This window comes from Pristiophorus japonicus, chromosome 6 (genome assembly GCF_044704955.1).
Source record: "Pristiophorus japonicus isolate sPriJap1 chromosome 6, sPriJap1.hap1, whole genome shotgun sequence".
Taxonomy (NCBI): domain Eukaryota; kingdom Metazoa; phylum Chordata; class Chondrichthyes; family Pristiophoridae; genus Pristiophorus; species Pristiophorus japonicus.
In genome coordinates this window covers 2,033,655-2,048,582 of record NC_091982.1, presented here as the reverse complement: position 1 = coordinate 2,048,582, position 14,928 = coordinate 2,033,655, and the positions used below count along the sequence as shown (strand labels likewise).

The following is a 14,928-nucleotide window of genomic DNA, read 5'->3' as shown; positions in this document are numbered from 1 at the left end:
TACTGAACTTGGCAATATAGTAAATAGTGAGCATGATAGTAGCAGACTTCAGGAGGACATAGACAGACTGGTACAGACACATGGCAGATGCAGTTTAACACAGATACGTGTGAAGTGATGCACTTTAGGAGAAACAACCAGGAGAGGCAGTATAATATAAATTGTACTATTTTGAGGGGACTATAAGAACAGAGAAACCTGGGGGTACATATTCAAAAATCTTTGAAGGTAGCAGGGTAAGATGATAAGGCAATTAAGAAAACAATATGTGAGACTTGGCTTTGTAAATATAATCCCATTTACACCTCTTCTAGACCCATCTTTTGTTTCCTTATTTGTCTCAGTAGCATCTCCTTTTGCCTTGTACAATCATACCTTTTGTCATTTAATCTCTCCTCCCTTGAATCCTATCACAGACCTGCCCTTTGTTCTTTCCTCCCCTGCCCCCGTTCCCTGCCTCTACACTTGCTTAAATCATATTATATCCCTAACTTTTTCCAGTTCTAACAAAGGGTCATCGACCTGAAACATTAACTCTATTTCTCGCTCCACAGATGCTGCCTGACCTGCTGAGTATTTCCAGCATTTTCTGTTTTTATTTTGTAAATAAGGGCATTGAAATACAAAACAAGGAAGTTATGCCAAACCTTTACAAATCTCTTGTCGGCCTCAGTTAGAGTATTGTGTACAATTCAGGGCTCCACACTTTAGGAAGGATTTCAAGGCGAAGAGGATAGAGGGTGTTTACCAGAATGATACCAGGGATGAGGGAGTTCAGTTATGTGGAGAGACCAGAGAAGCCAGGATTGTTCTCCTTACAACAGAGAAGGTTAAAGGAAGACCTAATAGAAGTATTCAAAATTATAAGGGGTTTTATAAGGAGCAAGTAGAAAGAAGCTATTTTTTCTAGAAAATGGGTCAGTAAGCAGAAGTCATAGATTGAAAATAATTGGATAAGAACTGGAGGGGAAATGAGGAGAAATTTCTTCACATAGAGGGTTGTTAAGATCTGGAATGCAAATGAACAGAAGAACATAAGAATTAGAAGCAGGAGTAGGCCTTGCGGCCCTTCGAGTCTGCCCCACTATTCAATAAGATCATTGGCTGATCTTCAACCTCAACTTCAGTTTCCCGTCAGATCCCTATATCCCTTGATTACCCCAGCGCCCAAAAATCTATCTAGTTCAGCCTTGAATATACTCAACAACTCAGCATCCACAGCCATTTCAAAGATTCACAACCCTCTGAGTAAAGAAATTGCTCCTTATCTCAGACTTAAATGGCCAACCCCTTATCCTGAGACTGTGCCCCCCAGTTCTAGACTCTCCAGTCAGGGGAAACAACCTCTCAGCATCTACTCCTGTCAATCCCCCTCGGTATCTAATATGTTTCAATGAGATCTGCTCTCATTCTTCGAAACTCCAGACAGTATAGGCCCAATCTCCTCATGGGACTACACAGGAATCAGTCTAGTGAACCTTTGTTGCACCACCTCTCAGACACGTATATTCATCCTTAGATAAGAAGATCAAAACTGTGCACAGTACTCCAGGTGTGGTCTCATAATTGTGACAAGACTTCCTTACTCCAATTCCATTGAAAAGTTTAATATGCCACTTGCCTTCCTAATTTCTTTCTGTACCTGCATGCTAATTTTCTGTGTTTCCCATACGAGGACACCTAAATTTCTCTGAGCACCAACATTTAATAATTTCTCACCATTTAAAAATATTCTGTTTTTCTACACTTCCTAACAAAGTGAATAACCTCACATTTTCCCACATTATACGCCATCTGCTACCTTATTGCCCAGTCACTTAACCTGCCTATATCCCTTTGCAGGCTTTGTATGCTCCTCACAGCTTACTTTCCCACCTAGCTTTGTATCGTCAACAAACTTGGATACATTACACTCAGTCCCTTCGTGGAAGTCATTAATATAAATTGTAAATAGCTGAAGCCCAAGCACTGACCTTTGCAGCACCCCACTAGTTACAGCCTACCAACCCGAAAATGACCCGTTCATCCCTAATCTCTGTTTTCTGTTTGTTAACCAATCCTCTATCCATGCTAATATATTACTCCAACCCTGTGAGCCCTTATCTTGAATAGCAACCTTTTCATCATAGACAGTCCCTTGAAATCAAGGAAGACTTGCTTCCATTCCAAAAGTGAGTTCTTAACTGACTGAATAGTCAAATATGGGAATTACAGTCTCTGTCACAGGTGGGACAGACAGTGGTTGAAGGAAAGGGTGGGTGGGACTGGTTTGCTGCACACTCCTTCCACTGCCTGCGCTTGTTTTCTGCATGCTCTCGGCAATGAGACTCGGGGTGCTCAGCGCCCTCCCAGATGCTCTTCCTCCACTTAGGGTGGTCTTTGGCCAGGAATTCCCAGGTATCGGTGGGGATGTTGCATTTTATCAAGGAGGCTTTGAGGGTATCCTGGAAACATTTCCTCTGCCCACCAGGGCTCGCTTGCCGTGTAGGAGTTCTGAGTCCTTATCTTGAATAGCAACCTTTTATGTGGCAATTGACCAAATGCCTTTTGGAAATCCAAATATACTACATCCACTGGTTCCTCTTTATCTACCCTGCTAGTTGCATCCTCCAAAAACTGTAATAAATTTCTTAAACGATTTCCCATGCATAAAACGATGTTGAGTTTGCCTAATCATATTATGATTTTCTAAGTGACCTAGTACTATTTCCTTAATAATGGATTCCAGCATTTTTCTAATGACTGATGTCAGGCCAACTGGCCTGTAGTTCCCTGATTTCTCTATCCCTGCTTTCTTGAATAATGGTGTTGTATTTGCTACCTTCCGCTGGGATTGTTCCAGAATCTAGGTAATTTTGGCAGATCACAACCAACGCATCCACTATCTCTGCAGCCACCTCTTTTAGAATCTTAGGATGTAGGCCATCAGGCCCAGGGGATTTGTCAGCTTTTAGTCCTATTAGTTTCTCAAGTACTTTTTATCTACAGACATTAACTACTTTTAAGTTCCTCACTCTCATTAACCCCTCAGTTCCCCACTATTTCTGGTGTACTTTTTGTGTCTTCTACTGTGAAGACAGATACAAAATATTTGGTTAAAATCTCTGCCATTTCCTTATTCCCATTATAATTTTTCCTCTCTCAGCCTCTAAGGGATCAATGCTTACTTTTGCTACACTCTTCCCTTTTGCATACTTGTAGTAGCTCTTACAATCTGTTTTTATATTTCTTGCTATTTTACTCTCATTCTCTTTTCTTCCTTTTCATAAATTATTTGGTCATCCTTTGCTGGTTTCTAAAACTCTCCCAATCCTCAGGCTTTCTACTGTTCTTTGCAACATTAGAAGCCTCTTCTTTTAATCTAATACTGTCCTTAACTTCTTTAGTTACGCACGGATGATTCACTTTTCCTGTGGATTTTTTATTTCTCAATGCAATGTATATTCATTGAGAATTTTGTAACATTTCTTTAAATGTTTGCCACTATTTATCTACCATCGTACCTTTTAATCTAAATTCCCAATCTACCTTAACCAACTCACCCCTCGTACCGATATAATTGGCTTTATTTAAGTTTAAGACTCTAGTTTTGGATTTAAGTATATCACTCTCAATCTCAATGTGAAATTCTATCATAGTACGATTACTCTTCTGCAGAGAATCTTTTAGTATGAGATTACCAATTAACCCTGCCTCATTACAAAATACAAGATCTCAAATAGCCTGTTCCCTGGTTGGTTCCATGATGTATTGTTCTAGGAAACTGTCACAAATGCAGTTCATGTACTCGTTCTCCAAACTACTTTTGCCAAGTTGATTTGCCCAGTCTATATGAAGGTTAAAGTCCACCACAGTTATTGCATTACCTTTACAAGCTTCTATTATTTTTTGATTAATATTCTGTCCAATGGTATAGCTATTGTCAGGGGGCCTATAAACAACACCCACCTGCGTTTTCTGCCCATTCTTATCTCCACCCATACTGATTCAACTTGTTGATCTTCTGAACCAAGATCCTTTCTCACTATTGTCCTTATCTCATCCTTAACTATCATGGCCACCCCCGCTCCCCCCCACCCCCCCGCCATGCCCCATGCCTTTTGCATTCTGCCTGTCTTTTTGAAACATTAAGTACCCTGGAATATTTAGTTTCCAACCTCGGTCACCTTGGAACCATGTCTCTGTAATGACTATTGGATCAAACCCATTTATCTCTATTTGTGCTCCTAATTCACCTGTCTTGTTATGAATGCTTCATGCATTCAGATAAAGAACCTTTAATTTTAAATGTTTGTCTTTATTCCTTGCTTTCACCTTATTTGCTGATGCACTATTACCATTAAACTCCCTGCCCTTTCCCGTCACACTCTGCTTATCTTTACCTAAATAGTTAAACTGCTCTAATGCCTTGACATTTCTCGTTAGATTTCTAAATTTCCCCTCACCTGACCCCTCTCCCCACCTTTTAGTTTAGAACAACCCCAGTTATTTCATTCACTAAGACACTGGTCCCAGCCTGGTTTATGTGGAGCCCGTCACAACAACACAACTCTGTCTTGCTGCAGTACTGGTGCCAGTTCCCTATGAATCAAAACCCCTTCCTCCTACACCACTCTTTGAGCCACTCATTTAACTCTCTGATCTGCTTGCCTCTGTGCCAATTTGTGCATGGCTCGTAGTAATCCAGAGATTATTACCCTTGAGGTTCTGTTTATTAATTTATACCCTAGCTCCTCAAACTCCCTCAGCAGAACCTCATTCTTAGTTCTACCTATGTTGATGTTTACTACATGGACCATGACAACTGAATCCTTCCCCTCCAACTCCAAATTCTTCTCCAGCCATGATGAGATATCCTTAACCCTGGCAACAGGCAGGCAACACAGCCTTCCGGACTCCCACTCGCGGCTGCAGAGAACAATATCTATCCCCAACTATACTGTCCCCTATCACTATCACTTTCTTTTTTATTCCCCCTACGTGAATGACCCCCTTTACCACAGTGCCATGGTCAGTTTTCCCATCCTTCCTGCAGTCCTTATTCTCATCCATTCAGGGAGCAAATACCTCGTACCTATTGGACAAGGTCAATTGCTGAGCCTCCTCCATCACTACATCCTGGGTCCCCATACTTGCCTGACTCACAGTCACACCTCCCTGTCCTTGACCACTGACTAACTCTAAATACTACATAACCTAAGGGCATGTGATTGCATCCTGGAACAAAGTGTCCAGGTAACTCTCTCTCTCCCTGATGCATCGCAATGCCTGCCCCTCAGACTTCAGCTCAACAACTCTGAGCCAAAGCTCCTCAAGTTGCAGAGCTGCAGACACTTACCACCGATGTGATTGCTCAGTAACTCATTCATCTCCACAAACTCCCACATGCTGCAGTTACGACACACTGCCTGCCCTGCCATCTAACCTTATTTTAGTTATTTAATTACTTAAAGTTTTTATTCAATCAATTATTTTTAGTTTTTAGTTAAATTGGAGAGTGATCAGGAGCAAAAAACTTGGCTGGTTTCCTATTATCTTACCCCAACTGAGAATGAGATCAGCCATTTCCATACAATCTGGATCCTTTCCATTCTTTTTAGTTCAGCTACATGTTGACTTTGCCAACTGAGCACCAGGGAGTGATCATTATCCTCCTTTAATTCATAGAATTGTAGAATCTTACAGCACAGAAAGAGGCCATTCGGCCCATCACATCCGTGCCTAATTTAATAAAGTAATAGCAGTTATATTTTCCCAACTCTTAAGTTAACTCATTACCCTAACAGAGAGCAAAGCTGTACCTGAAAGGGTAGTGAAATCATATTCCACAGGAACTTTTAAAGTGCAATTGGACATGTGCTTGAAGAGGACTATTTTCAGGATTATGGGGAAAAAGCTGGGGTGTTGGACTAAATTGGACAGCTCCTTCAAAGAGCAGGCACGGATGTGATGGGCCGAATGGCCTCTTTCTGTGCTGTAAGATTCTACAATTCTATGAATTAAAGGAGGATAATGATCACTCCCTGGTGCTCAGTTGGCAAAGTCAACATGTAGCTGAACTAAAAGGAATGGAAAGGATCCAGATTGTATGGAAATGGCTGACCTCATTCTCAGTTGGGGTAAGATAATAGGAAACCAGCCAAGTTTTTTGCTCCTGATCACGCTCCAGTGACTGCTGCTGGAAAATGTGTGTGTATGGGCATTGAGTGAGGCTAGGATCAGGTTCAGCTTTAATGCCTACTATGTTTAAATAGCCCACCAAAAATTTCTGTCGAGGCAGACACATGAAGAATGGTCACTTCGGCAAAGCACCAGAAGGTGCTCAGTGCCTCTGGAACCGTACCACAGCAAGACTCAGCCTCTTCAGCAGAGGAAGGGAAAAAAGTGCAGGGGGTAGGATAAGTTTAAACAAAAAGGACAGTACTCTTTCTATATGAAACATACTCATCAAAAATAATCAGATGAAACATCACTTTAGTGTGTAATATAAACTTTTATTTTACTAATGTTACATTTTGATAATTTTCACATATCTCAAAGTAACACCGCTGTAGTCTCTTAATCACAGTCAGCAAATTCTATCCTCCAATCAGCATAACTGCTGCCAGCTGAATGGGCACACAAAGCACTTATGATAGTCTCATTGGCACCTTAATTCCATTTTATGAAGCTATGCCATCTGGTGCAGGTTGACTTACAGACAAACTCAAGGACTGACAAACTCCTCCTACAGCTGTGAAGATCGCAAAGCAGTCACATTTTATACAGAAGGATCCTTCCATGCAATTGCAGGGGGCATCTGATAAGCTAGTCTGCAGTCCATACGTGTAAACGCACGCAGCATTCGAAACAAAGTAAATGAGTTGACGGCACAAATCATTACAAATGGGTATGATTTGGTGGCCATTACTGAAACGTGGTTGCAGGGTGGCCAAGACTTGGAATTAAACATACAGGGGTATCTGACAATTCGGAAAAGATAGACAAGAAGGGAAAGGAGGTGGTGTAGCTCTGTTAATAAAGGATGATATCAGGGCAGTTGTGAGAGACGATATTGGCTCTTATGAAGAAAATGTTGGATCATTGTGGGTGGAGATTAGAGATAGTAAAGGGAAAAAGTCACTGGTGGGCGTAGTATATAGGCCCCCAAATAATAACTTCACGGTGGGGCGGGCAATAATCAAGGAAATAATGGAGGCATGTGAAAAAGGAACGGCAGTAATCTAGAGGGATTTTAACCTACATATCGATTGGTCAAATCAAATCGCACGGGGTAGCCTTGAGGAGGAATTCATAGAATGCATACGGGATTGTTTCTTAGAACAGTATGTTACAGAACCTAAAAGGGAGCAAGCTATCTTAGATCTGTGTAATGAGACAGGAATAATAAACGATCTCCGAGTAAAAGATCCTCTCGGAATGAGTGATCACAGTATGGTTGAATTTGTAATACAGATTGAGGGTGAGGAAGTAGTGTCTCAAACGAGCATACTATGCTTAAACAAAGGGGAATACAGTGGGATGAGGGCAGAGTTGGCTAAAGTAGACTGGGAACACAGACTAAACGGTGGCACAATTGAGGAACAGTGGAGGACTTTTAAGGAGCTCTTTCATAGTGCTCAACAAAAATATATTCCAGTGAAAAAGAAGGGCGGTAAGAGAAGGGATAACCAGCCGTGGATAACCAAGGAAATAAAGGAGAGTATCAAATTAAAAACCAATGCGTATAAGGTGGCCAAGGTTAGTGGGAAACTAGAAGATTGGGAAAATTTTAAACGACAGCAAAGAATGACTAAGAAAGCAATAAAGAAAGGAAAGATAGATTATGAAAGTAAACTTGCGCAAAACATAAGTAAAAGCTTTTACCAATATATAAAATGGAAAAGAGTGACTAAAGTAAATGTTGGTCCCTTAGAAGACGAGAAGGGGAATTTAATAATGGGAAATGTGGAAATGGCTGAGACCTTAAACAAGTATTTTGCTTCGGTCTTCACTGTGGAAGACACAAAAACCATGCCAAAAATTGCTGGTCACAGGAATGTGGGAAGGGAGGATCTTGAGACAATCACTATCACTAGGGGGGTAGTGCTGGACAGACTAATGGGACTCAAGTTAGACAAGTCCCCTGGTACTGATGAAATGCATCCCAGGGTATTAAAAGAGATGGCGGAAGTTATAACAGATGCATTTGTTATAATCTACCAAAATTCTCTGGACTCTGGGGAGGTACCAGCGGATTGGAAAGCAGCTAATGTAACGCCTCTGTTTAAAAAAGGGGCAGACAAAAGGCAGGTCACTATAGGCCAGTTAGTTTAACATCTGTAGTGGGGAAAATGCTTGACCCTATCATTAAGGAAGAAATAGCGGGACATTTAGATAGGAATAATGCAATCAAGCAGACGCAACATGGATTCATGAAGGGGAAATCATGTTTAACTAATTTACTGGAATTCTTTGAGGATATAACGAGCATGGTGGATAGAGGTGTACCGATGGATGTGGTGTATTTAGATTTCCAAAAGGCATTCGATAAGGTGCCACACAAAAGGTTACTGCAGAAGATAAAGGTACGCGGAGTCAGAGGAAATGTATTAGCATGGATAGAGAATTGGCTAACTAACAGAAAGCAGAGAGTCGGGATAAATGGGTCCTTTTCGGGTTGGAAATCAGTGGTTAGTGGTGTGCCACAGGGATCGGCGCTGGGACCACAACTGTTTACAATATACATAGATGACCTGAAAGAGGGGCAGAGTGTAGTGTAACAAAATTTGCAGATGACACAAAGATTAGTGGGAAAGCGGGTTGTGTAGAGGACACAGAGAGGCTGCAAAGAGATTTAGATAGGTTAAGCGAATGGGCTAAGTTTTGGCAGATGGAATATAATGTCGGAAAGTGTGAGGTCATCCACCTTGGAAAAAAAAACAGTAAAAGGGAATATTATTTGAATGGGGAGCAATTACAACATGCTGCGGTGCAGAGGGACCTGGGGGTCCCTGTGCATGAATCCCAAAAAGTTAGTTTGCAGGTGCAGCAGGTAATCAGGAAGGTGAATGGAATGTTGGCCTTCATTGCGAGAGGGATGGAGTACAAAAGCAGGGAGGTCCTGCTGCAACCGTACAGAGTATTTGTGAGGCCGCACCTGGAGTATTGCATGCAGTTTTGGTCACCTTACTTAAGGAAGGATATACTAGCTTTAGAATGGGGTACAGAGACGATTCACTAGGCTGATTCCGGAGATGAGGGGGTTACCTTATGATGATAGATTGAGTAGACTGGGTCTTTACTCGTTGGAGTTCAGAAGGATGAGGGGGGATCTTATAGAAACATTTAAAATAATGAAAGGGATAGACAAGATAGAGGCAGAGAGGTTGTTTCCACTGGTCAGGGAGACTAGAACTAGGGGGCACAGCCTCAAAATACGGGGGAGCCAATTTAAAACCGAGTTGAGAAGGAATTTCTTCTCCCAGAGGGTTGTGAATCTGTGGAATTCTCTGCCCAAGGAAGCAGTTGAGGCTAGCTCATTGAATGTATTCAAATCACAGATAGATAGATTTTTAACCAATCAGGGAATTAAGGGTTATGGGGAGCGGGCGGGTAAGTGGAGCTGAGTCCACGGCCAGATCAGCCGGATATAAAAGGGGTCAGAGGGTCTAGTAAGGAAGAGGAACTGAGGGAAATCTTTATTAGTCGGGAAATTGTGTTGGGGAAATTGATGGGATTGAAGGCAGATAAATCCCCAGGGCCTGATGGCCTGCATCCTAGAGTACTTAAGGAGGTGGCCTTGGAAATAGCGGATGCATTGACAGTCATTTTCCAACATTCCATTGACTCTGGATCAGTTCCTATGGAGTGGAGGGTAGCCAATGTAACCCCACTTTTTAAAAAAGGAGGGAGAGAGAAAACAGGGAATTATAGACCGGTCAGCCTGACCTCAGTAGTGGGTAAAATGATGGAATCAATTATTAAGGATGTCATAGCAGTGCATCTGGAAAATGGTGACATGATAGGTCCAAGTCAGCATGGATTTGTGAAAGGGAAATCATGCTTGACAAATCTTCTGGAATTTTTTGAGGATGTTTCCAGTAAAGTGGACAAAGGAGAACCAGTTGATGTGGTATATTTGGACTTTCAGAAGGCTTTCGACAAGGTCCCACACAAGAGATTAATGTGCAAAGTTAAAGCACATGGGATTGGGGGTAGTGTGCTGACGTGGATTGAGAACTGGTTGTCAGACAGGAAGCAAAGAGTAGGAGTAAACGGGTACTTTTCAGAATGGCAGGCAGTGACTAGTGGAGTGCCGCAAGGTTCTGTGCTGGGGCCCCAGCTGTTTACATTGTACATTAATGATTTAGACGAGGGGATTAAATGCAGTATCTCCAAATTTGCGGATGATACTAAGTTGGGTGGCAGTGTGAGCTGCGAGGAGGATGCTATTAGGCTGCAGAGTGACTTGGATAGGTTAGGTGAGTGGGCAAATGCATGGCAGATGAAGTATAATGTGGATAAATGTGAGGTTATCCACTTTGGTGGTAAAAACAGAGAGACAGACTATTATCTGAATGGTGACAGATTAGGAAAAGGGAAGGTGCAACGAGACCTGGGTGTCATGGTACATCAGTCATTGAAGGTTGGCATGCAGGTACAGCAGGCGGTTAAGAAAGCAAATGGCATGTTGGCCTTCATAGCGAGGGGATTTGAATACAGGGGCAGGGAGGTGTTGCTACAGTTGTACAGGGCCTTGGTGAGGCCACACCTGGAGTATTGTGTACAGTTTTGGTCTCCTAACTTGAGGAAGGACATTCTTGCTATTGAGGGAGTGCAGCGAAGGTTCACCAGACTGATTCCCGGGATGGCGGGACTGACCTATCAAGAAAGATTGGATCAATTGGGCTTGTATTCACTGGAGTTCAGAAGAATGAGAGGGGACCTCATAGAAACGTTTAAAATTCTGACGGGTTTAGACAGGTTAGATGCAGAAAGAATGTTCCCAATGTTGGGGAAGTCCAGAACCAGGGGTCACAGTCTGAGGATAAGGGGTAAGCCATTTAGGACCGAGATGAGGAGAAACTTCTTCACCCAGAGAGTGGTGAACCTGTGGAATTCTCTACCACAGAAAGTAGTTGAGGCCAATTCACTAAATATATTCAAAAGGGAGTTAGATGAAGTCCTTACTACTCGGGGGATCAAGGGTTATGGCGAGAAAGCAGGAAGGGGGTACTGAAGTTTCATGTTCAGCCATGAACTCATTGAATGGCGGTGCAGGCTAGAAGGGCTGAATGGCCTGCTCCTGCACCTATTTTCTATGTTTCTATGTTTCTATGATCTTGTTGAATGGCGGAGCAGGCTCGAGGGGCTAGATGGCCTACTTCTGTTCCTAATTCTTTTGTTCTTATGTTCTTATGTGTAAAACAAAGGACTGATACCATGTTTGCCAAAGGAAACACCTTTATCACTTTCCAAGTGGAAAGCGTACACCAACTGGGGTGGATACAGAACTTTTACCATCTAGAAGGCTTCCCCAGAGTCCAGATTGTATAGGTGGAATCCATGTCAGCCGCAGTATATAAATTAATCGAAAGGGATACCTCAGCTTAAGTGTTCAGGTAGTCTGAATTAATGAAGAGCTGTTGGGAGACCAAGGTTACCCTTTTCATCCATGGCTGATGACACCATTTAGAAACTCCCACACAGCAGCAGGATACAAATACAATGAGGCCCATGCACCACTCAAGTTACCGTTGAACACAAATTTGGATGCTGAAGCGATGTTTATCTTGCCACCAAAAAGAGTTTAATTGGTCATTTATCTCGTCGCTGTTTGTGGGATCTTGCTGTGTGTATGGACGCCACTTTCTCCTATATAATAATAATGACTGCACTTCAAAAGTACTTAATTGGCTGTGAAGTGCTTTGGGACATCCTGAGGGCATGAAAGGTGCTTTATAAATACAAGTTCTTTCTTCCTACTACACAACCTTTACCACAAAATACTGTCCACACTAAGAAGAAATCAAAAGATCGAACTTTATTTTATGTCCTTTTCATTCACTAGATACTAGCTCTGTACTTACACTTCCCCTTCGTGACCCAATGATGTGAGACTGAATGAGATAATCAACTCTAATGGCAGGTTGAGGTTGGGTTGTGCAATTGTGCAAGGATGTTTGTAGCCTTGAACCTCTAGTTACAGGATCATGGGATGTCCCTGCAACAACTGGAGCTACATCTAACAATGCTGTGGTTGCCAATGCCTATCCATACATCAATAATTTGAGGGCAAGGCTGGAGTTGGAGGATATACAGATGCCCTGAGAGACAGTGCCTCACTGGACTCTTCTCCTGACATACCCACTGGAGCTGTGCACCCCCTTTGGATCACCAGTGATCTACATGAGAGCAGTTCATATGGTCTTTCCCATGTGGACTAAACCTAACATACATAAGAACAGAAGAACATAAGAAATAGGAACAGGAGTAGATCATACAGCCCCTCGAGACTGCTCCGCCATTCAATAAGATCATGGCTGATCTGATCATGGACTCAGCTCCACTTCCCCGCCCGCTCCCCATAACCCCTTATCCCCTTATCGTTTAAGAAACAGCTAACATAACTGCTGTTTTCAAGCAATAGCCAAGTCTGTCAAATCTGGCAGCAACAGACTCCTGTGAATGGATAGCCAAGGTCTCAATGGCACTAGTCACAGTGTTTGTGAGATAACATTGTTTTACACTTGTTCCCTCTGAGTAAACGACTATCAAAATAGCATGGTACAGCAGTCTTGTTTAAATGTAACTGTTAAGAATCTGGAAATGGAGAAATCTGCTGACATTAATTAGGGATTTACAAAAAGGTTGAAGTGATCGACATTGAATTATTCCCATTTTCTTCACATTCTGGGTAGCTCAGTTAGCCTGCCTACACCACTCTGATGCTTCAAAGTCAGGTATGCTTTGACAGTTCTGTGTTCAAACCCTGTGTGGCTCAGCCATTCCTGGTTATGGAAGGGCATGTGGCATCTTATAGCTCATCCGTCGCACAGCCAATGCAGAAAGTATGAGGTCAGTTCCAATCCCCTGCTCCCAAATGAGCCTACGTCATGACAGTGTGTACCCAGAGAGGCGAAATAAGCAAAGCGCTACTGCTAATTTAATCTTTAGAGCGGTAAATGTTTCCTGTCACTGAACAACCGTAAAATTATTTCTTTGTGAATTTCTATTGAAAAATATCAAATATATATACATATATATATTTAAAGAAGCCTAGGGAGCATAATTATCAGTTACCTATAAAATAACCAAATACTAGAAATTTATAAACTACATAAATGCTGTAAGTCTCACAGGTTAAAACTAATGAATGGTGTATTTTTGTTTCTATATATGCATTAATGACCAGGTTGTATGTGAATGAATCACGACTGACTCCGGACATCAAGAAATATTTGAATACCAATTGTACCACAGCTGAGTGTGTTCAACTGAAGGCCTACGAGGATATCCGGAAAAATGTGCAGGAATATGCTAAAGGGAATGTCAAGATCTGGATTGGTCAGGAATACACAACCTTTGGTGTCTACGAAGTCATTCCCGAGGTAAATTCAGAGTTTTGTAATATAACCTAAATACACCATCCTACATATTCTTTATACTCCCTGCATCTTCAGGAGAGTAAAATAAAGACTTGCTGATCAGTCTCCTACTCTTAACCCATTCTTTTCCAGACTCAATTCCTTACCACCCTTTTCCTTTCCTTCTTCCTAAGTTCTTCTGGATTTTAAAACCTAAGGTTGTTGTTACATTTGGAATTGGGCAGGATTCAGGCTATGGCACTCACCTTGGCTTTGACCTATATTTCTCAATGTTTGCTACTTTTAGTGAGAAATATTAGATGCAAGTATAAAGTGGAGAGCACTGCTTTATACTCATATCTACTTTGTTCAAATAAAATAAGGAGAAAAATATACTCTGCAATCACCACTCTTAAGATCTGTCTTTTCAATTTTTTTTCAACTTTGGAGGTGCCTTACAGAATGGGCCCTGGCTCTTTATCGATATTTCTCAACAATAGCTTTGCACTGGAAAAGGGACTGCATCACCTAGTAAGAAAATCGTGAGTTGCTTGGATTCTAATTGTCATTCCATTTATACCTGGCCATAAAAAGTCGACCACCGTGACTTTTTGCCAGACAACTCATCTCTTATACCCCATAATCTTCATCTTTTGGGTGAATACAGTTCATAATTAATGGCAATGTGATCAGCTGCTGTGATACATGCAAAAATGTCTGGTTTCTCTTCAGCTGACAAATATAGAGAGGAAACAGTCATGTGCTAACATAACGAAAAAATGTGTTGTGAATAACAGAGATACAGTTAATCATTGGAAGAGCCTACTGTTAAAGCTGCTTGGTCTCAAACATTTTGCAGTGGAGTAATATTTAATGATACTAGTTGGATAAGGCTTTTCACTTCAAAACAGAATATTTTAGCTTTGAAAGTCTACAAAAGGTACATCATACATTGAAATCCTACTAATTAGCATTAAGCGTAGATGTAGCTGAAGTAAGGATGGACTCACAGTTTACACAGCATAACAATCATAGGAGCATCATAGGAGTGTCAGCTATCGCTCAGTAGGAAGCAGACTTGCCTCTGAATCAGAAGGTTGTGGGTTCATAGTACCATTCCAGGGACTTGAGCACAAAAAAATCTAGGCTGGCACTCCAGTGCAGTGCTGAGGGAGTGCTGCACTGTCGGAGATGCTGTCTTTCAGATGAGATGTTAAACCAAGGCCCCGCCTGTCCTCTCAGGTGGACATAAAAGGTCCCATGGCACTATTTTGAAGCAGAGCAGGTGAGTTATCCCCGGTATCCTGCTCAATATTTATCTCTCAATCAACACAACAAAAACGGATTATCTGATCATTAT

General features: G+C 41.8%; 1 protein-coding gene across 1 annotated transcript in view; it reads left to right on the top strand.

The window, feature by feature from the left end:
• The window catches only part of xpnpep2 (X-prolyl aminopeptidase (aminopeptidase P) 2, membrane-bound), a 156,525-nt gene that overhangs the window by 36,422 nt on the left and 105,175 nt on the right, over positions 1 to 14,928 (top strand). The window contains exon 10 of the mRNA XM_070882526.1: positions 13,397 to 13,592. Within this exon, the coding sequence (XP_070738627.1) occupies positions 13,397 to 13,592 (196 nt within the window). The remainder of the gene's footprint in view (positions 1 to 13,396; positions 13,593 to 14,928) is intronic.